The 20,722-nt window shown below is 67.2% G+C and overlaps 2 protein-coding genes across 11 annotated transcripts in view; one reads left to right on the top strand and one right to left on the bottom strand.

Moving 5' to 3' along the window:
• The window catches only part of MYH14 (myosin heavy chain 14), a 71,320-nt gene extending 63,934 nt beyond the window's left edge, over nucleotides 1–7,386 (top strand). For all 8 annotated transcript variants that reach the window (XM_070063012.2, XM_070063010.2, XM_070063011.2 and 5 more), the window contains 7 exons: nucleotides 1,344–1,472; nucleotides 1,740–1,828; nucleotides 2,293–2,416; nucleotides 3,880–4,088; nucleotides 4,501–4,609; nucleotides 5,885–6,057; nucleotides 6,915–7,386. In XM_070063012.2, coding sequence (XP_069919113.2) covers nucleotides 1,344–1,472; nucleotides 1,740–1,828; nucleotides 2,293–2,416; nucleotides 3,880–4,088; nucleotides 4,501–4,609; nucleotides 5,885–6,057; nucleotides 6,915–7,068 — 987 coding nt within the window. In that variant the 3' untranslated portion in view covers nucleotides 7,069–7,386. The remainder of the gene's footprint in view (nucleotides 1–1,343; nucleotides 1,473–1,739; nucleotides 1,829–2,292; nucleotides 2,417–3,879; nucleotides 4,089–4,500; nucleotides 4,610–5,884; nucleotides 6,058–6,914) is intronic.
• Nucleotides 7,387–7,832: 446 nt separating this feature from the next.
• KCNC3 (potassium voltage-gated channel subfamily C member 3) lies at nucleotides 7,833–20,722 on the bottom strand. 3 transcript variants are annotated; one of them, XM_089318666.1, is made up of 5 exons: nucleotides 19,801–20,691; nucleotides 15,510–16,617; nucleotides 14,326–14,517; nucleotides 11,351–11,410; nucleotides 10,439–10,574 (listed from the first exon to the last, which is right to left on the bottom strand). In XM_089318666.1, the coding sequence occupies exons 1-4, from the start codon at nucleotides 20,674–20,676 to the stop codon at nucleotides 11,394–11,396; spliced, it is 2,193 nt and encodes a 730-aa protein (XP_089174792.1). In that variant the 5' UTR covers nucleotides 20,677–20,691; the 3' UTR covers nucleotides 10,439–10,574; nucleotides 11,351–11,393.

Below are 20,722 nucleotides of genomic sequence, written 5' to 3'. Positions count from 1 at the left end.
CAGAACATGCCCTATAAATATGTACCGTCATGAGGTGACAATGAGAAATCTTGAAACCTGAATTTAGAATATAGAATTGCAGGGCCCCGTCTCATTCGGCCATCAGCCATCTGAAATATGATAGGTCTGAAATCCCACTTATAAACTGAATTTCAAAAACAGTGCAGAAATGGTAAACCATCTCCCTAATCTTTATGTTAATGCCCACAGAACATAACGTTTGGGAAGACACAGGCCTCAGGGCAGGCTTTGTGGCTCAGTGGGTTGGATTACCCACATCCCACCTCAGGGGCCTGGGCGGGCCCACCTCTGCTCAAGTGCCCGGCCCCGGTCACCACGAGGGAGACATGGTTGGAGTTCCGAGCTCCTGGCTCCAGCCTGGCCCAGCACCTGCTGTCGTGGGCACTGGGGACTGAACCCGTGGGTGGAAGCTCTCTCTGTCCCTCTGTCCCCCCCACTCCTGTCCCCCTGTACCCCCACTCCTGTCCCCCTGTCCCCCCACTCCTGTCCCTCTGTCCCCTCCACTCCTGTCCCTCTGTCCCCCCACTCCTGTCCCTCTGTTCCCCCCACTCCTGTCCCTCTGTCCCCTTGTCCCCCCCACTCCTGTTCCTCTGTCCCCTTGTCCCCCCCACTCCTGTCTCTGCCCCCCACTCCTGTCTCTCTGCCCCCACTCCTGTCTCTCTGTGCCCCCACTCCTGTCTCTCTGTGCCCCCACTCCTGTCTCTCTGTCCCCCCACTCCTGTCTCTGTCCCCCCACTCCTGTCTCTCTGTCCCCCCACTCCTGTCTCTGTCCCTCTGCCTTTCAAATAAATGACAAAAAATACAGCAGGCTCAAATTGATTCCACCCATTTCTTTCTTCCTCTTTGTGGCGCTATGGCTGCTGCACCCTTGCTGTTAACACCACACTGTTCCCTGGTGAAGACGCAGATGGGTTGTTTTTTTTTTTTTTTTTCAATTATGATGGGCATTTAGGTCGTTTATAAATTTCCCTTTATTTTAAGCCCTGGTGAGGAGAAAGCCCTTACACTGGCTTCGTAAGCAGCTAAATACAGAAGCCTGGGTCCAGTGTTGGCTCTGGCGCTGACCGTCCTGGGCTTTAGCCTGACGGCTCCGTGCCTCAGTTTCCCCACCCAGCAGACGGAGTTGTAGGATTGAGCGAGTCCCCGAGAGAGGCCCGGCGAGGGCGAGAGGCCGGCCCGGGTCCGGCTGATGAACCCAGGCCCCTCCGGGCAACCCCTTCTTTGAGAGCCCGAGCCTCGCAGCCGGTGGCCCAGGGTCTCCGGGCTGGCGCCCCCGCCGCAGGAGCCGCCAGGCTGAGCCCGCCCGCCGCTCCGTCCCCCAGGCCCAGATGAAGGAGCTGTGGCGCGAGGTGGAGGAGTCCCGCAGCTCCCGCGAGGAGATCTTCGTGCAGAGCCGCGAGAGCGAGAAGCGCCTCAAGGGGCTGGAGGCCGAGGTGCTGCGGCTGCAGGAGGTGCGGAGCTTCGGCGTGGGCGGGGTCAGAAGTGGGCGGGGCGGGGCGGGGCCTCCACGTGGACGGGGAGCTGGGCGGGGCTGGCAGGAGGCCACCTGCTCCAGTCCCGTGGTTTGACAAGGATAGAGGGTGAGGGTGCACACGGGCCAGGGGCTCGGGGAGTGGTCTAGGACGCAGCTGCCCATAGGGTCACACCCAGTGGACAAAAGGCCAGGGGTGGGCGAGCTCCCGCCTCGGCCCCGCTGACCGTCCAGCCTACGACCACAGGAGCTGGCCGCCTCTGACCGCGCCCGGCGGCAGGCCCAGCAGGAGCGGGACGAGATGGCCGACGAAGTGGCCAACGGCAACCTCAGCAAGTGAGCAGCCCGCAGGGCGGAGCTGGGCGGGTCAGGGCGGGGATGGGGCGGGGTCAGTGTGGGCGGGGCGGGAATGGCTGGGGCAGGGCGGGGCGGGATGGGGCGGGGTCAGTGTGGGCGGAGCTGGGCGGGTCAGGGCGGGGTCAGGGCGGGGATGGGGCGGAGTCAGTGTGGGCAGGGCGGGAATGGCTGGGGCAGGGCGGGGTCCGTGTGGGCGGGGCGGGATGGGGCGGGGACAGGGCGGGGTCCGGGCGGGCAGGGATGGTTGTGGCGGGGTCAGGGGCGGGCAGCGTGGGGTAGGCCCACTCAGCACTCAGGCCCCGGGGGCGGGGCGGGGGCGGCCGGCTCCTGTGGTCACAGGCCGGAAGGTCAGCGGGGGGCGGGGACGGGGCGGCCCTCTCCTGGGTCCGCCCGCCACCCGCTCAGCACTCTGCGCCCTGCGCCCGGCGACCCGTCCTCCGCAGGGCGGCCATCCTGGAGGAGAAGCGGCAGCTGGAGGGGCGGCTGGGGCAGCTGGAGGAGGAGCTGGAGGAGGAGCAGAACGGCGCCGAGCTGCTCAACGACCGCTACCGCAAGCTGGTCCTGCAGGTGAGCGGCGGAGGGGCTCTGTGCCGTGGGTGCTGAGGGCTGAGTAGTTCTCACGGGTGGGAGAGGCGGGATGCGCAGTTCACCTGAATTCCGAGGCCTCTCAAGGGTGCATCCAAACTGCTCCATGTGGGACTCCAACAGACGGGTGCGGGTGTCCCGGCGTGGGGTGGCACAGGGGACACACCCGCGCGGCGGTCCGTAGAGAGAGTCCACGGGGCGTAGAGCGACTGAAAACAGAGCCGAGCTCCGCGGGAGGAGCGCGTGTCTGTGTGCACGTTTGCTTGTAAAGATTCTCTGAACCTGGTCTGGGTGGTGCTGCAGACCCGACGGGCCTGGCCAGGTCTCCGCCCTCGCAGCCAGCCTCGGGGAGGGAGGAGGCCCAGCGGCCCAGGGCAGAAGCACAGTGACAAGGGCAGGCAGGCAGCCGGGCGCGGGGGAGCCTCGAGGGGCCCCTGAGCCCACCCGGAGGCTGGGGGCTCTCAGGGAGGGCTTCCCGGTGGTGGTGATGCATGGGAGATCTTGCGGGAAGCGTGGGAGCGCTCCAGGCAGGCAGCAGAGGGTGGGGATCTGAGAGAGACCTGTGCCTGCCGCACCGACTTCAGGCACAGCCCAGGCCTCAGAGAGGAGCAGAACCCCGCTCGGGGTGGAGCCTCAGCCCCCGGCAGCGCCCCGCACCAGACCTCATCCTCACCCCCACCAGCGCCTCAGTCAAGTACTTCCCGCCCAGGGCCTCTGCACGTGCTCTGCCCGCCCCCCGCTGACCACCACGCGCCTCCCTCCCTGGCCACCTCCGCCTGTCGCTCTCTGCTTCCTTAGCTCCGCGGTCACTTCCCACTCCTGGGCGTCGCACTGGGGCCTGGCGGCCGTGTGGCTTCTGCCCAGAGTGCGCGTTGTGAGAGCAGCGCCTTCTCTCCACCCTGCGTAGCACAGGCGGGCGGGCCCTGTTCCCGAGGGCGTGGGCATCGCCAGGTCAATGAGCTTCCCTGTGAGGGCCAGATGAAATGACCAGGACTCGCTCCCACGTCCTCAGCACGGGGCGCGCTCCGAGCGTGAGCGGAGCACCGGCTTCTGTTCTCAGGGGTGTGTGCTCACGTTCACGCTGCCGAAGGAGGCAGTGCCTCCCGCGTGATCCTGCCTTTCTGCCCTATCAGAGCCCCCTCCCCCAGCCCCCGCCCAGTCACACATAGGCAGAACTTACAGCTGTTCAACAAGCCCACTGTGGTGGTCTCCCGGACGTAATTAAAATAGAAAAAGGCTGCCCGGAAAGATTAAGAGCCAGGGCAGCAATACTGATCGGTGATAGTCAGAGAGGGGAAATGCGGCATTTGCTGCGTACTTGGTGCCGGGGTCTGTGCTACCCACGTAAGAGTGCTCAGCCCTCTCCATTCCAGGAGGGGCCCGGGGTTCCCTGGCGTCCCCTCTGAGGCTCCCCGGGGTCACCCTTGCTTGCCCACGCCCCGCAGGTGGAGACGCTGACCACAGAGCTGTCCGCCGAGCGCAGTTTCTCGGCCAAGGCTGAGAGCGGGCGGCAGCAGCTGGAGCGACAGATGCAGGAGCTGCGGGGCCGCCTGGGCGAAGAGGACGCCGGGGCCCGGGCGCGCCAGAAGATGGTGATCGCCGCCCTGGAGTCCAAGCTGGCCCAGGCTGAAGAACAGCTGGAACAGGAGAGCAGGTGGGTGGGAGGGGAGGGCCGGGCAGCGTCGGCTTCCTCCGTCCCTTCGGATGCTCTGGGGTGCAGAGACTTGGGCAGCAACGTCACGTTCAGCGCTAGCTGTGTGACACCCGGCTCAGACAGCGGCCGCTCATCACCGCTCCCACGGCCTGAGGCTGGCCGGCAGGGTCTGCTGCTCCGGGTGGCGGGAACCTCACTGTGCGTCTTTGCCCAGCTCGGGCTCAGCCGCCTGGCTCTGCGGCTTTGGCTAGGCTCTTGAAAGTCGAAGGCCTCCTCTGGGACTGCTAGGCCCAGGGATGGAAAAGAGAGGAGAGGCCAGGCCAAGAACAGGGTGACAGCCGCTGGACAGGGCCGTGGGGGCAGAGTTCCAGGGGAGCCCCTCTCCTGAGTCCCCCACTCTTCCGGTCTGCAGGGAGCGCATCCTCTCTGGAAAGCTGGTGCGCAGAGCCGAGAAGCGGCTGAAAGAAGTGGTTCTGCAGGTGGAGGAAGAGAGGCGGGTGGCTGACCAGCTCCGGGACCAGGTACACAGTGGCCCCACCAGGGGGCAGTAGAGAGTGAGATGTAGCACAGGCCACCTCTGCAGGCAGGGGCTGCTGCACAGAGCAGCGTGCAGGTGAGGGGCTGGAGCTGAGGGGAGAAACCAGCCCGGGACATCAGCAGTGACTGTGCCACAGAGTCGCAGCTGAGGCAGCCTGGTGAGGACAGAAGCCAGAGCCTGCCCGTGAACTAGGCCAGCGGTGTGTGTGCAGGGATGTCTGTGTGCCAGGCACCGTTCTAAAGGCATAGCGTGAAGCGTGTTTAATTCTTGATACAAGCCACAGGGTGAGCACCATCATTGCCTGTTATTCGGGTGGGGAAACTGAGGCATAAAACATGACGTCACTCGCTCCCAGGGAGAAGTGGGGCCGGGGCTCAACCTCACACTCGGGCTGCAGGCTCTTGCTCTTACTGACTCGAGCGTTTGGTCTACCCCAAGCATTATGACAGCTGCTTTTAAAGTAACACTACATTTTCTCAATGGGAAAGTGACACCTTGAGAGGGGATATAATTTACATAAACGTCAGGGCTTGAATCAAACCCCAGGTCAGGGTCCCTGTGCCCTTAAAAGCTCAGCTCTGCTTTATTCATTGACGCCGTAATTCCGCGCCCAGCTCTGGGCCAGGAACGAGGGGTGTGGGTGTAATGAGAAAGAGGGTGTCGTCCTCCTCACACACCCCACATTCTCAGCACAGGGAAAGGCCCGGTAAACATTTACAAAGGCAGAGTCCACTGTAGACTATGCCAGGGCCATGAGAAAAAAAGGAGAATTAGGAGAGGAAGACAGGGGAACCGGGAGGTCTGTGGATGCAGGGTCTCGAGGAGTGAGCTGCAGGGTGAGGAGCACCAGGCAGGGGCACAGTGCAAGGGCTCTGACGCTGGGAAGTCCGCTGGGCAGGCTTAGAGGAGAGGCCAGCACAGCCAGAGAGGAGCGCGGGCTGGCGGGTCCAGCGACACCCATGAGGTCCGGTCCTGGTGCTTCCTTCCGGGAGGAAGAGGTGGCAAAATCCGCAGAGCATCTTGGTGACTCGGGTCTGGTCAGCGTGGGGGGGGGGGGAGAAGGGGACAAGAACGGGACCCCCCGGGCCCACAGCACCAGGTGGTGGGACTGGGAGCCCTGGGGTTTGTGAGCCGGGGCGCTGAGGCTCCTGGAGCGCAGACCAGGGCTGGCGGGAGGGTCTTGTCGAAGGGAGAGGCCGTGGGGCAGAGCGCCTGGGGCGCCCGGCAGCGGCACTGACGCCCACGCGGCTCCGCCCAGCTGGAGAAGGGGAACCTGCGGGTGAAGCAGCTGAAGCGGCAGCTGGAGGAGGCGGAGGAGGAGGCGTCGCGGGCGCAGGCCGGGCGCCGGCGGCTGCAGCGCGAGCTGGAGGACGTCACCGAGTCGGCGGAGTCCATGAACCGCGAGGTCACCACGCTGCGGAACCGGCTCCGGTGCGCACGGGGGTGGGTGGGGTGGGGGCACCTAGACGGCAGCCACGTGCGCACAGGGGGGCACCTAGACGGCAGCCACGGGGGCGGGCACCTAGATGGCAGCCACCTGCGCACGGGGAGGGGGTGGCCGCCTAGAAAGGCCAGGCTGCGGGGGCCAAGGGAACTGGGACCCATGGCGGGGGCAGGGGAGTAGGGACATGGACCTATGGGACTTCTCCCACCCACACTGCTCTGCTCTCTGCCCCCTCCTCACCCAGGCGTCCACCTCCTTGGGCACTTCCCACCTCCCTCCACTCCTGCATCTCCTCAGCTACCCTCTCTGCCCCCATTCCCAACTCTCTCTGCCCCCACGCCCCCACCGCTGCCTCTTTCTCTCCCCCCACATGTCATCCCCTCCCCCTCCTCACCTGTCTCCCCCCTCCTCACCTGTCTCCCCCCACCGCATCTGTCTCCCCCCTCCTCATCTCTGCCTCTCCCTCCCATGTCATTCTCTGCTTCTCCCCCCCCCACCCCATGTCCTCACGGCCTCTTTCCCTTTCCCCTACCCTGTCTCACCTCTCTGTCTCCCCCTCCTCATCTCTGCCTCTCCCCCCACATGTCATCTCTCTGCCTCCCCCTCCTCATCTCTGCCTCTCCCTCTCCCCCCTCATCATCTCTGTCTCCCCCTCCTCATCTCTGCCTCTCCCCCCACATGTCATCTCTCTGTCTCCCCCTCCTCATCTCTGCCTCTCCCTCTCCCCCCCACGTCATCTGTCTCCCCCCCTCATCTCTGCCTCTCCCTCTCCCCCACCCCATGTCCTCAGGGCCTCTCTCCCCTCCCTTACCCCGTCTCACCTCTCTGTCTCCCCTCCCCACAGGCGGGCACCCCTCACCTTCACCACCCGCACCGTGCGCCAGGTCTTCCGGCTGGAGGAGGGTGTGGTGTCCGATGAGGAGGCGGAGGAGGCAGAGCCGGGGTCTGGGCAGCCGGCCGCGGAGTCTGAGGGGTCCCCAGGAGCCCAGCCGCAGTGACCTGGGCCCCAGCCCTGAGATGCAGAGACAGGCCTGGCCCCTCCCCCACCCTGCACCCCACACTCTGGAGAGGATGCCCCTGCCAGCCCCAAAACAGGAGTGGGCACCGAGGGGCAAGGACCGGGCTGTCTTGCTTGGAGGAACATTGGGTCCCACAGCACCCACCCTGCCTTTGGGCGTCAGCCACAGCAGCCAGGGCTCCAGCCGGGTCCTGCAGAGGGGCTTCTGGTCTCCCGCCTGATTCCCCGTCTGGGGTTTCCCAGGAGGACAGAGGGGTCCCCCTGAGGCCCTGGCAGAAATAAACCTTGGTCAGCTCCACCCTTGGCTTCCCCTGTGCGTGTTCCTGTGGGAGAGCGGCGGGGGTCTGTGGGCTGGGGACCCCCTCGGCAACCAGCGACGGAAGGGAAGCGATCCATTTCCCTCTCCCCACGACGTCCCTCCCAGCCGGCGGGTGCCGCGACAGCCGACAGCCGTGTTCACAGCAGCCCTCGGCGCGTCCCTGCTGCCCGGGAGCCTGGTGATGGAGCCAGGCCCGGAGACCCAGGGCACACGGCCACTCGAAAGCTGAATGGGTCTGAGCGCGGGCAGCCTGCCCCGGAAACCAGCCACCCTCCCCCAGACTCATTCCTCGGGCACTCTTCCGCCAGGGGTGTTGAGTACCCAGTCTCACCGCCAGGGAAACTGAGGCAGTGCTCCCCCCCCCACAAGACCACAGCCCACTGCGCTCCCTGGGGAGGCCTCCCCCGCGCACATGGAGCAGCAAATTGTAAATGAAAAGGAAACGTTTATTTCGGAGAGGAGGGGGGTGGGTGGGGAGAGGGCAGGACACTTTTTCTTTGGGGAGGGGGTGACATGCGGCAGCTTCTGCAGTGGGCGGTTCATGCACCCAGGGTGGGCGTGGGGGAGGCTCGGGGGAGGGGCCGTGCCGACCCCTCCCTCTCCGCCCTGCGGGTGGGCTGAGAAGACCCGCCAGTTAGCACCAGAGTTGGACGATTTGCAGACCTCCCCTCCCCACTCTGACTCCAGACCCCCGCCCCCATCCCTGAGAGCGCCCCGTGGCCGCCGCCGCCGCCCCCCGCAGGCCAGGCCCGCCCCGCCCACTGTGAGTGAGAGGAACTTATTGCTGTGTGGGTTGGGGAGGGAAGCCGCCGAGCTCAGGAAGACCCCCCGCCGTTCCCCCCTCCCCGACCGCCCCGCCCCCTGCCCCGTGTCGGTGCGTTCCCGGAGCGCCGGAGGGGCGCGGCATGCGTGCGGGGGCGCGGCATGCAGGCGCATGCGTGTAGTTGCAGGCACCCTGGCGGCTGGGGCAAGAGGGGTGCGGGGACTCGGAAGCTGCCCCGTCCGCTCGCGGTCTCCCTCCCCGCACCCCACGCTGCTGACTCTGGGGACAGGGGAGGGGCCTGGGGGTCGAGTTGGGTTGACGTTTGTAATCGTGGTTATTTTCAAAAGCTGAACTAAAAAGCTGGGGGGGTAGGTGTGGCGGATTGGCGAGCGAGGGGGGAGGCGCTGGGAAGAGGTCAGTACCCTTTGGAAAAGACCCTCGCCCCCTTTCCCCGACCCCTTGGGCTTTCCTGGAGGCCAGGGGAAACGGGGAGGGGCGTTGAGAGAAGTTGAACCCTTTGGCAAAAGAATCAGTACCCCCCGCCCCGTACCCTGGTGTCTGGAGCCCCTAGCCCTTTGCCCCGCCCCCACCAGAACCCGCCCCGCCCCTCACCCCTGATTCTCCAGGGTTTGGGGGCCGAGGGAGGGATGCGGGGCACTCGAAATGCCCCTTGCATAGGAATCGGTGCATCAAGAATCTGCTCAGTGACGCCCCCCACCCGCCCTGGTAGGGGAGGGGAGTTCCTGAGGCCGGGGGAGAGGGGTGTTCATTCCATGGGCCCCCAGTTTCAAAGGGGGGTCCGCTAAGGATCGCGGGACCGGTGCGGTCTCTGGGTTTGGGGGAGGTAGCGCATCCTTGAGCCAGGATGAGATGTAAGAAATGGGGGTCCGCCCGCGAGCGCGCGGCGGGCGGCGCGTCCCAGGCTCGGTCCTGCGGGCCCCTCCCCTCGGGCCGCGGCCTCTGCCATCCTCGGTGCGCTCCTGTGCGTGAAAGCGCTTCGAGCCTAAATGAACCGCATCCCGCCGGGCGTCTGGACCCGGCCCTGCGGGGTGGTGCGCACAACGCACACGGTACAGATGCCACCTTTAAAACAAGCCTGTGTCCTTGTACTCCGCGGGGGCGCGGAGCCCACCCTCTGAGAAACAGCGCCGGCGGCGCCATCCCGGGGATAGCAGGGCTGGGTGCAGAAAGGGGTACCGGGGGAGGCCTGGTCCCCTAGAGCTTAAACAGGTTGAGCCTCTCGTGAAGCTCTCTCGCGACAGGGGACCCCGGGAGGGGCCGTCTGGGGTGGGGCAGGCCTGAGGGTCGGGGTAGGGAAGGATCCGGAGCATCCCGAAGGCTGGAATTGAGCTCAGAGCTGGGTCAAGGCTTCGAGGTTTGAGAAGTGCTGGGATGCTGTCAGGGGACTTGGTGGGGGCCTTTGGGGGCGGGGGCGGGAAGCATCTGTGTGCAGAGGTTAAGTCCCAGGCTTGGGGGGGGGGGTTGAGGGCTGCGGGGTGCCAGGGTCAGTGTGAGGAATTCTGGGTTCGGATCTGGGAACTGGAGAGAGGGTGGGAAGATGTGTGCTGGGGGCCAGATCCACCCAGGAATTCTGGGGCGCGGGACTGAGTCCAAGCAGCAGGAGCCGAGGCGGGCAGATCCCGGGTGGGGGTGCCCTCCAGCAGAGGGATCCCGGGAGAGGCTGGGAGCGGCTGTGCAGGCCCGCGGTCTGCTGGGGCAAGGCTGGCTCCCGGCGCTGCGGCCAGGTGGTTTGCCCTCGCCTGCGTGTGGTTTGGGTGCCCTCCCGGGAGGGGCTGGAAGCCAGGAGCCCCCTCCCTCGAGGTCCCAGCCCCCTTCCCTCAAGAACTCAGGCATGCAGCCCCTGGCGGCTTATTGCTAGGTGGAGCTGAGTGGGGGTCCAGGTGGGAGGGGGCATGCAGAGTGGGGGAGGCGCCCCAAGATGTAATTGGCATAATTTGGCCTTATTTACACGAGTGGATGGGAGGGATCCTATGGCTCGTGGAGACCTGAGAAGGCTTTTCTTTTTTGGGGGGAGGGAGTAGGGAATGGGGAAGAGTTGGGGGATGGGCTTTGGTCCCTCCCCCTCCAGCCTGGGGGCCCAGGTGGGGGGTGAGGGGCCCGGGGGTGTCTGCTGGCGTCTTCATCTCGGTTGCATATTATTAATGACTTTTTTGATTTTTTTAAAAACCCTTTCCCCCACCCCCCCCCCCAGCTCCTTCACCATCTTCCCAGTCACCCCCAGTCCCCCCACAGGGGGGAGGGGAGCGCTAAAGGATGGAGGGCAGGGTTGGGGGGGCGCGGCGGGCAGCCCGGGGAGAGCCAGGGGGCGTGGCAAGGGGCGCGAGGCGCAGGGACACCCCGCTGAGGCCCGCGATGCTGCTCAGGCTGCGGGACTTCTCGTAACCTGGGAGGGGCAGAAAACGGGGGCGGAGCACGGAGGGCGGGGCCGACAGAGACCCCGAGACAGAGACGGAAACGGTGAGGGGGCGAGAGACAGCCAGAAAGGCGAGGAGGGAGAGGCAGACGGACAGAAGGGTGTAGACGCAGAGCCGGGCGGACGGCGAGGGCAGAGACGGAGAGAAGGGAACAGATGGGAGTCAGTCCACACCACAGCACGGTCCAGACAGGGGAGGGAGACCGGATTAGGAGGCAGGAGGCGCCCACCGAGCCTCCCCCCCACCCCCTGGCCCCCGACCCCCCCGCCCCACGTTGGTCCCCTCCTCTGAGGCGCAGGTGGGCAGCGAGGCGGAATGCATGTAGGGGAGCAGCCGGTGGAGAGGGCTCGCGGGAACGCGATGGGCACGTGGGGCCGGGCGGGCCTGCTGGTGGGCGGAGGAGGGGCGGCGGGGGCGGGATCTGGGGGTGGGGGCTGAAGGGAGCGAAGCTGGCGGGGGCACTGGGGAGGTGGAGGGTGCTCCGAGGGGAGCAGGCGAGGACAAGGTTCGTCCTGGGGTGGGGGCCCAGGCAGGCTCTGGGCTGGGGCTGGTGCGGAGATGCCAGGGGCTCTAGGCTGGGGCAGTGGGCGTGCCTGCGCCGGCGAGGGGGAGTGTGTCAGAGTTCTGCCTGCGCCTGGGGGAGCGCTGAGCGCCATGGAGGAAGGGGTCCTGACCCTGGGGAGGGGGGGAGTTTGAAGCCCGGAATCTTGGAGAGCCCCCCTCCCAGCCATTCCCAATTGCTAACCTGGGGGGAAGGGGCAGGGGGGGACCGAGGGTCTCGCGAGATCTCAGGCGGTGACAAGAGCTGGGGACAGAAATACACGAGAGTCAAGGCGAGGGGAGGACGGCCAGGGGGCCCCCCAACACAGCCGCACTGTTGGGGGGATGGAGAGACGCCGGATCTCCTCCACGCTGGTGTTTTCCGGGAAAAAGGAGCAATGAAATGGGGGCGGCCAGAGACATCAAATATGGAGGGAGCTTCCGGGGTGGCTGAAGTGGGGGGGCTGGGGAGGGCATGGAGCCAGGGGTGGGGCCAACAAGGAGGGAGTGGGGTCTGGGGAAAGGAGGGTGTTGATGGGAGGGAGGGTGTTGGGGCAAAAGGACAGGGACAAAAGGACAGGGGCAGAGTCAGGGAGGGGAGGGGAGGGGAGGAGAGAGGAGGAAAGGGGAGGGGAGGAGAGAGGAGGGAGGGGAGAGGAGGAAAGGGGAGGGGAGGAGAGGGGAAAGGAGGGAGGGGAGGGGAGGCGAGGGGAGGGGAGGGGAGGGGAGAGGAGGGAGAGGAGGGGAGGGGGGGAGGGGAGGGGAGGGAGGAGAGAGGAGGGAGGGGAGGGGAGGGAGGGGAGAGGAGGGAGAGGAGGGGAGGGGGGGAGGGGAGGGGAGGGAGGAGAGAGGAGGGAGGGGAGGGGAGGGAGGGGAGAGGAGGAAAGGGGAGGGGAGGGGAGGGGAGAGGAGGGAGGGAGGGGAGGGGGGAGGGGAAAGGAGGGAGGGAGGGGAGGGGAGAGGAGGGAGGGGAGGGGAGGGGAGGGGAGGGAGGGGAGGGGAAGGGCGGGAGGGAGGGAGGGAGGGAGGGGCGGGGCCAGGACCTGGCCCCGAGCTCAGCCAGCCCCATCAGCTCCAGCCATCATTTGAGTTCAGTGAATGGGTTTTGGCATCGAAGGCAAGAGCAGCAGGGACCCCTCCCCCCGACCGTGGCCCACCCCCACCCCTGCCGTACCCCCACTCCTCCCCGGCCTCCCCCTCCATCCCACAAGGGCCCCTCCAGACTTGGGGATTGGGACAAAGGGTGGAATAGGATGGGGTGCAAGCAGGGGGAGGGGGAGCTGGGAGGAGAGTGGGGGGAGGGCAATGAGATGAAAATGGAAGATGACGGGGGAGGGTGCAGAAGAAGAGGACGGGACGAGGCGAAGGACAGGCCGCTGGACTGGGAGCCTGAGGCCCGGGTCTCGGCCCTGGCCTCTGGGAGTCGGGGTGGGGCCGTCCGGGGGCTCCCCGCGTCCGCCCCGTGGCACCTCTGGCGGCGGGCAGCCTGTATTTCTGAGGAAGGCTGTGCAGCTGCTGAGTGACAGGTGGTGGGTCAGCACCTTCTGAGGGCCTCCCGTCGTGTTTAAGGTGAAATCCAGCCGGCTCACCACGACCAAACACCCGAGGCTCCCTCTGCAGACTGCTGCCTCCCCCTGGCCACAGCCCCCAGCTACTCTGCCCCTTGCACCTGCCTTTCCTGCCTGGCCCGCCCCTTCCAGACCCCTTATGTAAAGCAGCTGCAGTATTGGCCCTGTTCTTTCTTGTTCTGAATTGTTTGCGTCCTGCTTCTTCCAGTCAGGGGTCAGCAAACCTCCTACGAGCGATCGGCTCAACCAGCCAGTGTCTCTGGCCATGGAGCCACCTGACTCCACTCCCTGCTGTAGCATGCCAGTGGCTCTGTCTCAATAAAGCTTTATTTACAAAAGCCGCTGGCAGTCACCCCAGCTCTGCGGGGCCTGGGACTGGTTATGAATGAACAAATGACTGAATTCATGGGTTCCTGCTGCCGGTGAGCTTTGGTGATGCCTGCTGACCCACTCTTCACCCCAGCCGGGCTGGCCCCGCCCCCTGCCCCCCATCACCCCACCTGTCTCCTCTCCAGCCGGGCTGGCCCCCAACCCTGCTCTCCCATCACCCCACCTGTCTCCTCTCCAGCCGGGCTGGCCCCCAACCCCGCTCTCCCATCACCCCACCTGTCTCCTCTCCAGCCGGGCTGGCCCCTGCCCCCTGCCCCCCATCACCCCACCTGCCTCCTCTCCAGCCGGGCTGGCCCCTGCCCCCTGCTCTCCCGGCCCTGTCCCTTCCTCGCCAGCCCCTCAGCCCCAGCCCGAGCTCGAGCCTCTTCCCCGTTTCTTGGCCCCAGGCTGGCCCCGCTGTCCTGCCTCAGGGATCCAGGGATCCTGCCCATTTAGGACTCGGCCTCCCTGCTGGGGCCAGAGAGCTCCTCTCCCTGCACGGCCCAGCGCCACCCCCTCGGCAGGGGCCTGGGGGCCCAGCACAGGGCCAGCTCCTGGCACTGGCATTGGAACTGCTCGCTCACCCCTGCGCTCAGCGGTGCGGTGGGTGCGTGCCCCGTCTTCCTGACTACTACAGAGGGATGCTGATGGGGATGAAGATGGAGTCAGTCGCGAGGGTGGCGTGGGGGCAGGTGCCGAGTGTGGGAGGGAGCAGCGGGCAAGTCCTGGGGCACGTGGGGGTCCGTGTGGGGAGCTGGGGGTTAACGGGTGCAGCTGCCCAAGGTGAGGGCTGGGAGTCTCGGTCAGTGGGGGCTGCATGTCTCCGAGGGGTTAGTCAGGAGGGAGGGGTTAGTCAGGGGATCGGGAGGGGGGGCTACTTACCCTGGGGGGAGGGGGTTCGTCCACTAGGGGGATATCCAGGCCGCGGCGTTGGTGTTGAGGTCGGGCAAGAAGCTTGGGGGGCCTGGCTTGCGCCAGTCTGGGGGGGGCAGTGGGGGAGCACCGGTGGCTGGGGGTGGGGGAAGAGGCCAGAGGGGCCAGGTGGGCAGGGAAATGGAGATGGAATAAAGACAGGTGAGAGTCACTGGTAAGGAGACGGGGGGGGGGGTCTGGGGAGGGAGGCAACTTAGGGCCGTGAGAAGGGGGGAGTCCAACGCCCCCGCCCCATCGCTCTGTCCTCCCTCCCCTGGGCCAGGGCAGGGGGAGAAGGGGAGGGTCCGGGGTCCTGTGGAGGGCACCTCACCTTTTCGGATGGAGCCGTCGGGGGAGGGGGCATAGTCGGTGAGGAGGAAGCAGGCTCGGTCCCGGCTGTAGCGGCCGCGGCTCCCGGGCGTGATGGGGCTCTTGTCCTCCGGGGACATGGCGGGCTGGTCGATGGCCGGGCAGTCCTCGTGGGCCAGCGCAGCTGCTGCCGGGTCCCCGTTGGGGCGGGGATCTGCAGCCCGAGGGGGTCAGGCAGACAGAGAGGAGAGAGTGAGGGGTGGGAGCGGAAGTCCACAGAGGGCAGCTGTCGGGGGCGATGAGGAGGGTGGTGGCTCCCCGGGGATGGGGCACTACCCGGTGGGTTAGAGACAGACATGGCTAGGAGCCGGGGTGGGGGTGTGTGCTGAGGTGGCCAGAAGGAGGGGTGCAGGGCAGAGATCTGGGATGCGAGCCTGGTGTGTGAGGGTCACTGGTGGCCATGCACTGCGCAGGGCAAGGCTGGGGCACGGAGGGTGCCCACTGCGGGGAGGGGGTATCCAGACTCTGGCTGTGCTGGCATGGGGGGGCAGGAGGCTGCTGAAGAGGACACCCTAGGGAAGGGCTGGGAAGGTGACAGGCGGGAGGGGCAGGTGGGGGTCCCCTAGGCTCTGACTCGAGCTATTTTTAATTGGTGTGGAACTGGGTCGGCGGCCGAGGGAACGAGATAGGGGCCGGGTGTCCCAGCTCCCTTTCTTGACCTACTTAAGGCCGGGGGGGGGGGCACCAGCTTCTCCCTCCTCCTGGACACCCAGCTCACTGCCACTGAGGCAAGGCTCCCCCCGGGGTGGGACACTCGCCTCTCTTCCTCTCTCCCCTCTCAGACGCCGCCAGCCCACCACGGCCCCCCTCTCTGGTCTGCAGGACCACCACTCCCAGTCCACCTCCCTCCCTCTCTCTGCTCTGAGTGCCAGCCTGACCCCCGGGCTCAGCCTCTGGGCCTGCTCCGGGAAGCCTGCACACAGCAGTGGGGTCCTCGGCCTCGCTGGTCTGCCAGCCGCTCACGTGGGAGCCCCTCTCGCTGGGCGGCCTGGCTGCAGCTCTCCCTGGTCTCTCTTCCCTCGGTTCCTGACCATCTGGACTCCCTGACTGCCAGCCACCACCTCCCGCTGGCACCCCCACAAAACCCTCCTCCTCCCCCCCCCCCCGCGCCCCTGCCTCACCTGCCCACCCCCCACCAGCGCTCACCTGCCCGGTTGATCTCAATCACCTCCTCCTGAGCCAGTGGGCAGGGCTCGCCGGGGGCCGGCAGAGGAGGCAGCCCCATGATCCCCAGCCCACCCGCTCCCCCCCGGAGCAGCCCAGGGTGCGTGTGGGGCCCTGGCGGGTAGGCCCCGGCCACAGTCACCCCCATGGAGGGCGGGGTGATGGGTGGTGGGGGGCTGATGCCGCCGCTGCCGTGGTGCGGGTGGGGCGGGGGCGGCGGGGGCGGGTCGGGCTTGCAGTAGTTGGGCGAGCCGGGCTGCGGGGGCCGGGGGATGTGTTTGTTCTTCTTCTTGGGCAGCTTCTGCTTGGCCATGGCCAGCGAGTAGTACATGCCAAAGTTGTTGACGATCACGGGCACAGGCATGGCGATGGTGAGCACCCCGGCCAGGGCACACAGCGCCCCGACCAGCATCCCCGACCAGGTCTTGGGGTACATGTCCCCGTAGCCCAGCGTGGTCATGGTGACCACGGCCCACCAGAAGCCGATGGGGATGTTCTTGAAGTAGGTGTGGTTGGAGCCCAGGATGTCGTCGGGGTCGGCGCCGATGCGCTCGGCGTAGTAGATCATGGTGGCGAAGATGAGCACGCCCAGGGCCAGGAAGATGATGAGCAGCAGGAACTCGTTGGTGCTGGCGCGCAGCGTGTGGCCGAGCACCCGCAGCCCCACGAAGTGGCGGGTCAGCTTGAAGATGCGCAGGATGCGCACGAAGCGCACGACGCGCAGGAAGCCCAGCACGTCCTTGGCGGCCTTGGAGCTCAGCCCCGAGAGCGCCACCTCCAGGTAGAAGGGCAGGATGGCCACGCAGTCGATGATGTTCAGGCTGCTCTTGAGAAACTCCCCCTTGTCCGGGCAGAAGGTGACGCGCATGAGGAACTCGAAGGTGAACCAGACCACGCACACGCCCTCCACGTAGGTCAGGAAGGGCTCCGTCTCCACCTCCACGTTGGTGACGTTCTCCGGCGGGGCCCCGGGGATCGGCGAGGCCTGCGTCACCGTCTTGTTGCTGATGTGGATGAAGCCCTCGTGGGTCTCCAGGCAGAAGGTGGTGATGGAGATGAGGATGAAGAAGAGCGAGGCGAAGGCCACGTACTGCGGGCGGGAGAGAGGGGAGCGGTGACCGGGCGGGCGTCAGGCCGACCGCAGCCTCGGGGTACCCTCCCGGCGCCCCCGGCCTGGGCCCGGTGGGAATGGGAAAAGCAGGCACCCTGCGCCTGCGGCTCCTGCCAGCACCCCACTCTCTCCTCTGGAACTAACAACAGGGGAGAGGAAGGAACAGAAGCAGTGGGAGGGGAGCTGGCCCCAGTAGGCGCAGCAGATGGGCAGCGTCTTCCGTGGGAACAGCGTTGCTGGCCCCTGGCTCTGCCGCCGGATCACCTCCCCCACCCTCCTGTTCTAGGTCTCCTGCAGGGGTCCACGGGTTCTGCAGTGGGACGGGGGCAAGGGTGCCAGGCTCACCCCCCCCCACACACACACCCCGGGTCCTGGGAGACCTCGGGGCTCAGCTCGGAGCTCTGGGAGAGGGAACGGGAACAGGTGGGTGGGGAGTTAAGTGTGGGAAGGCCCGGGTTTGAATCTGGCTGGCTTTTAACCTGCCTCACTTGGGCAAGGAGAGAGGGTGCTTTCTGAACCCCGCTTACTCACGGGGTTGTCCTGAGGGTGAAGTTAGGTGAGTGTACTAAGGGTTTGGCTCCAGAAGCAGTGCTGGCCCGAGGCCCGGGACACAGTTGGGGAGGTCTGAGTGGTGGTTGAGGGATGCGGGCATCTGAGACCGGCCAGGGGTTAAGGACTTTGGTGCCCTGGGAAGGGGAGACCTCGCTTGGAGAGGGCACGGGGGGACCACAGTCGGGTGGAATAGGGAAGGGAAGGGGTTGGAGGACCCAAGCTGCAAGGGATTCGGGTGAAGAGGGAGAGGGCAGGGCCAGAGAGGCGAGGGGCGTCTGTGCAGGGTGCGGAGTAGGCTAGGGGTGCAGCGCTAGAATCTGGCCCATGGTGGTGTGGGTTTCCATGGAAGCCTTTAAGAGGAGGGGGCGGGGTCGAGGTCCTGGGGAAGGCAGGCCATGGGTCCCGGCTCTAGAGGTCCCTGGACTTTATCAGGCATGGGTGGGTTAGTGTCTGCGAAGGGGACAGGTGTTGGGGCAGAGGGGGCCTTAGTCCATGGGTAGGGAGCCAGTGGGCATGGGGCTTGGTGTAACCCGAGGTGCAGAACAGAAAGCGGCCAGATTCCGGGCGCAGAGGACCCTGGACCTCGGGGCGGGCCGGGGTCGATGCTGGGCCTCTCTGCCCACTCTTCCCCGCCAACCCTCGGATTCTCCGCAGTGGTTTAAGAGGCCAGAGGCCTCCGCAAAGCGCATGCCCCGTGCTTCCCCGCCCCCTCCGAGCTGGGTGCCCAGCGCAGGCTGCGGCACCGCAGTGGGGGCGGGCCGGCCGGGCCGGGGGGGCGGGGCGCACGGCGGCCAGCACCACGGACAGCTCCCCCGCCGCAGTGCGCAGCCGCAGAGGCCCGGAGCCGCCTTAACCCCTTCCGGGCTGGAGCCCAGCGGGCAGCGCGCAGCCGTAGTGTCGCCGCTTTCCGGCGGGAGGCCCCGGACCCGGAGCTTCATTAACTCCTTGCCTCCCGAGGCACAGGGGGCGGTGGGCGCCCGCCGCAGTGCGCAGCTGCACAGGCCGGACAGCGTCGGGCTGGTTTAACCCCTCACCCCGAAAGTCAGAAAGGCTAGGAAGGTATGGCGTCTCTGCAAGAGGAAAGGAGAGATTACGAGGGAGGAAGAGGGCGGCAGGAGGGCTGGACTGTCCAGGTTGCAGCGGCCCCAGCTCCAAACTCTCAAGCAGCCTCGCCTGCTGGGCTCGCTGTGCAGGCTCACAAAGCCTCCGCAGGACAGCAGTGCCAGCCGTCCCAGACCCTCCCCCCCCCCAGCATCCTCCTCATCTCAGCATCTTTCCGTGGGGTCACGGGGGGGAGGGAAGAGCGCCCCAGGTCGGGGCAGGGTTGGGGGCAGGGAACGGCTCAGACGCCCGAGGGGCATCTGGGGCCACGTCCCTTCCGCACCTCTGGCTCCCCACCTCCCCCCACCCAACCCCGAATCTCGCCAACTCAGCGCTTCTCAGGGGCCAAACTTTCCGCGGTGGCTGCGGGCCCCCCCTCGCTCCCTCCCCCGGCGGGAATGCGGCACTGCGGCTCCGCGTCCTTCCCGGCCCAGGACGCGGCTCGGAGGGGGAGGGTGCCGGGTCCCCTGGGAGCGCTCCTCGGTCCCCTCTCCAATCTACCCGTCTGTGAACCGCCCCCCCCCCCTTCTGACACAGTCTCCCTCCCTGCTCTCCGGGACTGGGAGAAAGTTAGCAGGAGGCACCGGGGGAGGGCGGCCGCTCGGCCTGGGAAGTTATGAGTGTGTGCAGAAAGTTTTCTGGGAGAGATGGGGAGACGCCGGGAAGCCTGGAACTGAGAGAGCACGGAGGGAACAGAAGGCTGGGGCGTGGGCGCTTCGGTTCTCCCTGCTGGAGGCGGGAGAGGCCGAGGGGCCCAGTCCTGGCTGCGGGGATGGGGGGGTGCAGGGTGGAGACTTGGAGGAAAGTTTTCAGACAGATGACTTGAGAGGAGGGGTCTCACTGGGCAAAGTGGGGAGCTGGGGGGCACTTAACAGATTAGGAAGGGGGCTCTAGGGCTGGGGGAGGGAGAAGCCGGCAGCAGATCTGCAGGGCGGGCAGCCTCTTGGGGGACAGTCCTTGGGAGGATGAAGAGGGGGCGGGAGGAGAGTTCCGGGCTCAGTGTTGGGGAGTCCTGGCTAAGGCAAGTGGTTTGGGCGTTCAGGGGTCCGGGAGGCTCTAGGGGCTGGGGATGGGGTCAGCCATTACTAGGAAACCCAAACTTGGCGAGGGAGGCCTGGGAGAGTGCGGCCCAAAGAGAAGTAGCGAGGTGTTGGGAGACCTGGGAACAGAAGAGGGGGCTTCGGGGGGGGGGGGGGAGTGGCGCTGGAGGAGTCGGGGGCAGTGATCAGAGGCCTAGGGCACTCTGAGGACCAGGAGAGGCCGTCTGAGGCTTGCGGGGGGTGGGGAGAGAGGGTGGGGGTAGTTTGGGGAGCGGGTTGAGGTTTGTGGGGGTCCAGGGGATTTGAAGAGTGGGAGCTCTTTGCAGGATCCAAAGGCTGGGAGAGGGGGGTGTGTTCCGAGCCCCAGGGACAGACGTGGAGGGATGGAGCAGGCCGCGAGCTTCCGAGGACCTGGGGGCACCCGGGAGAGGCAGGGGTGAGGGGATGGGGGCTCGGGAAAGTTGCTCACCCTGGCGGCCCGCGACGAGTAGGGGTCCTCGAAGAGCGCCCACACGCGGGGCTGCCAGCGGCGCCACCACGTGCCTCCTGCGCCGCCCGCGCCCCCCGGCGGGCCCCCGGCGCCGCCGCCCGCATCCTGGAAGCACAGGCGCTTGAGCTCGCCGCCCGCGCCGTCCAGGCCGCCGCCGCCCGCGCCCGCCTCGTCGTCCAGGCCACCGTCGTGGGCGCCCCCGGCCGTGGCGGCGCCGGCCGCGCCCGAGGGGTCAGGCGCCTCGAAGGAGTCGAGCGCCTCCTCGGCGTCGCGGTGCTGCCGGTAGGTCATCCAGCAGCAGGCTTCCACGTCCGTCTCGTCGATGCCCCAGAAGCCCAGCTCCTCCTCGAAGAGCGGCCCGCACACGTCGGCCGGGCAGTGCAGCTTGCCGGTGCGGTAGTAGTTGAGCACGTAGGCGAAGACGCCCGGGTGCCGGTCGAAGAAGAACTCGTCGGCGCCCGGGTCGTAGTCGAAGCGCGCCGCGGCCTCGGGCTCCGTCAGGCCGGCCAGCCGCGTCCCCGGGAGGGTGCGCAGCGTGGAGCGGTACGTCTCATGGCGCACGCCGCCCACGTTGATCACGATCTTCCCGCTGTCGCCACCGCCGCCGCCGTGCCGCCCCATGGCCGCCGCCGGCAGCCCGGGGCATGGCTCGGCGCGCCGGCCCCCGGGCCCGCGGGGTGCCGGGGGGCCCGCCGGGGACGCGGCGGGGCCGAGCTGCGCAGGCGGCGGCTGCGGCTGCGGCGGCGGCGGGGACGGCGGCGGCGGGGACTCGGGCGGCTGCGGCGGCGGCGCCGGCTGCTGCTTGCCGGCCCCCTGGCGCCCGCGGAACGACGAGACGCAGACTGAGCTCAGCATTGGACGGGGGGCGGGGCGGGGGCGGGGCGCAGGGGGGCGGGGCGCA

The sequence above is a fragment of the Oryctolagus cuniculus genome, chromosome 18 (assembly GCF_051225735.1).
Source record: "Oryctolagus cuniculus isolate XC-2025 breed Fujian yellow rabbit chromosome 18, ASM5122573v1, whole genome shotgun sequence".
NCBI classification, from domain to species: Eukaryota; Metazoa; Chordata; class Mammalia; order Lagomorpha; family Leporidae; genus Oryctolagus; species Oryctolagus cuniculus.
This window is presented reverse-complemented; position numbering and strand designations above follow the sequence as displayed.

Coding starts and splice junctions, on each gene's coding strand:
- KCNC3 (XM_089318665.1), bottom strand. CDS start 20,676: ATGCTGAGCTCAGTCTGCGTCTCGTCGTTCCGCGGGCGCCAGGGGGCC. Junction 14,518..15,509: donor GATTGAGATCAACCGGGCAG/GTGAGCGCTGGT, acceptor CTCGGGCTGCAG/ATCCCCGCCCCAACGGGGAC. Junction 10,575..14,325: donor CGACGGCTCCATCCGAAAAG/GTGAGGTGCCCT, acceptor TGCCCCTCCCAG/GTTACGAGAAGTCCCGCAGC.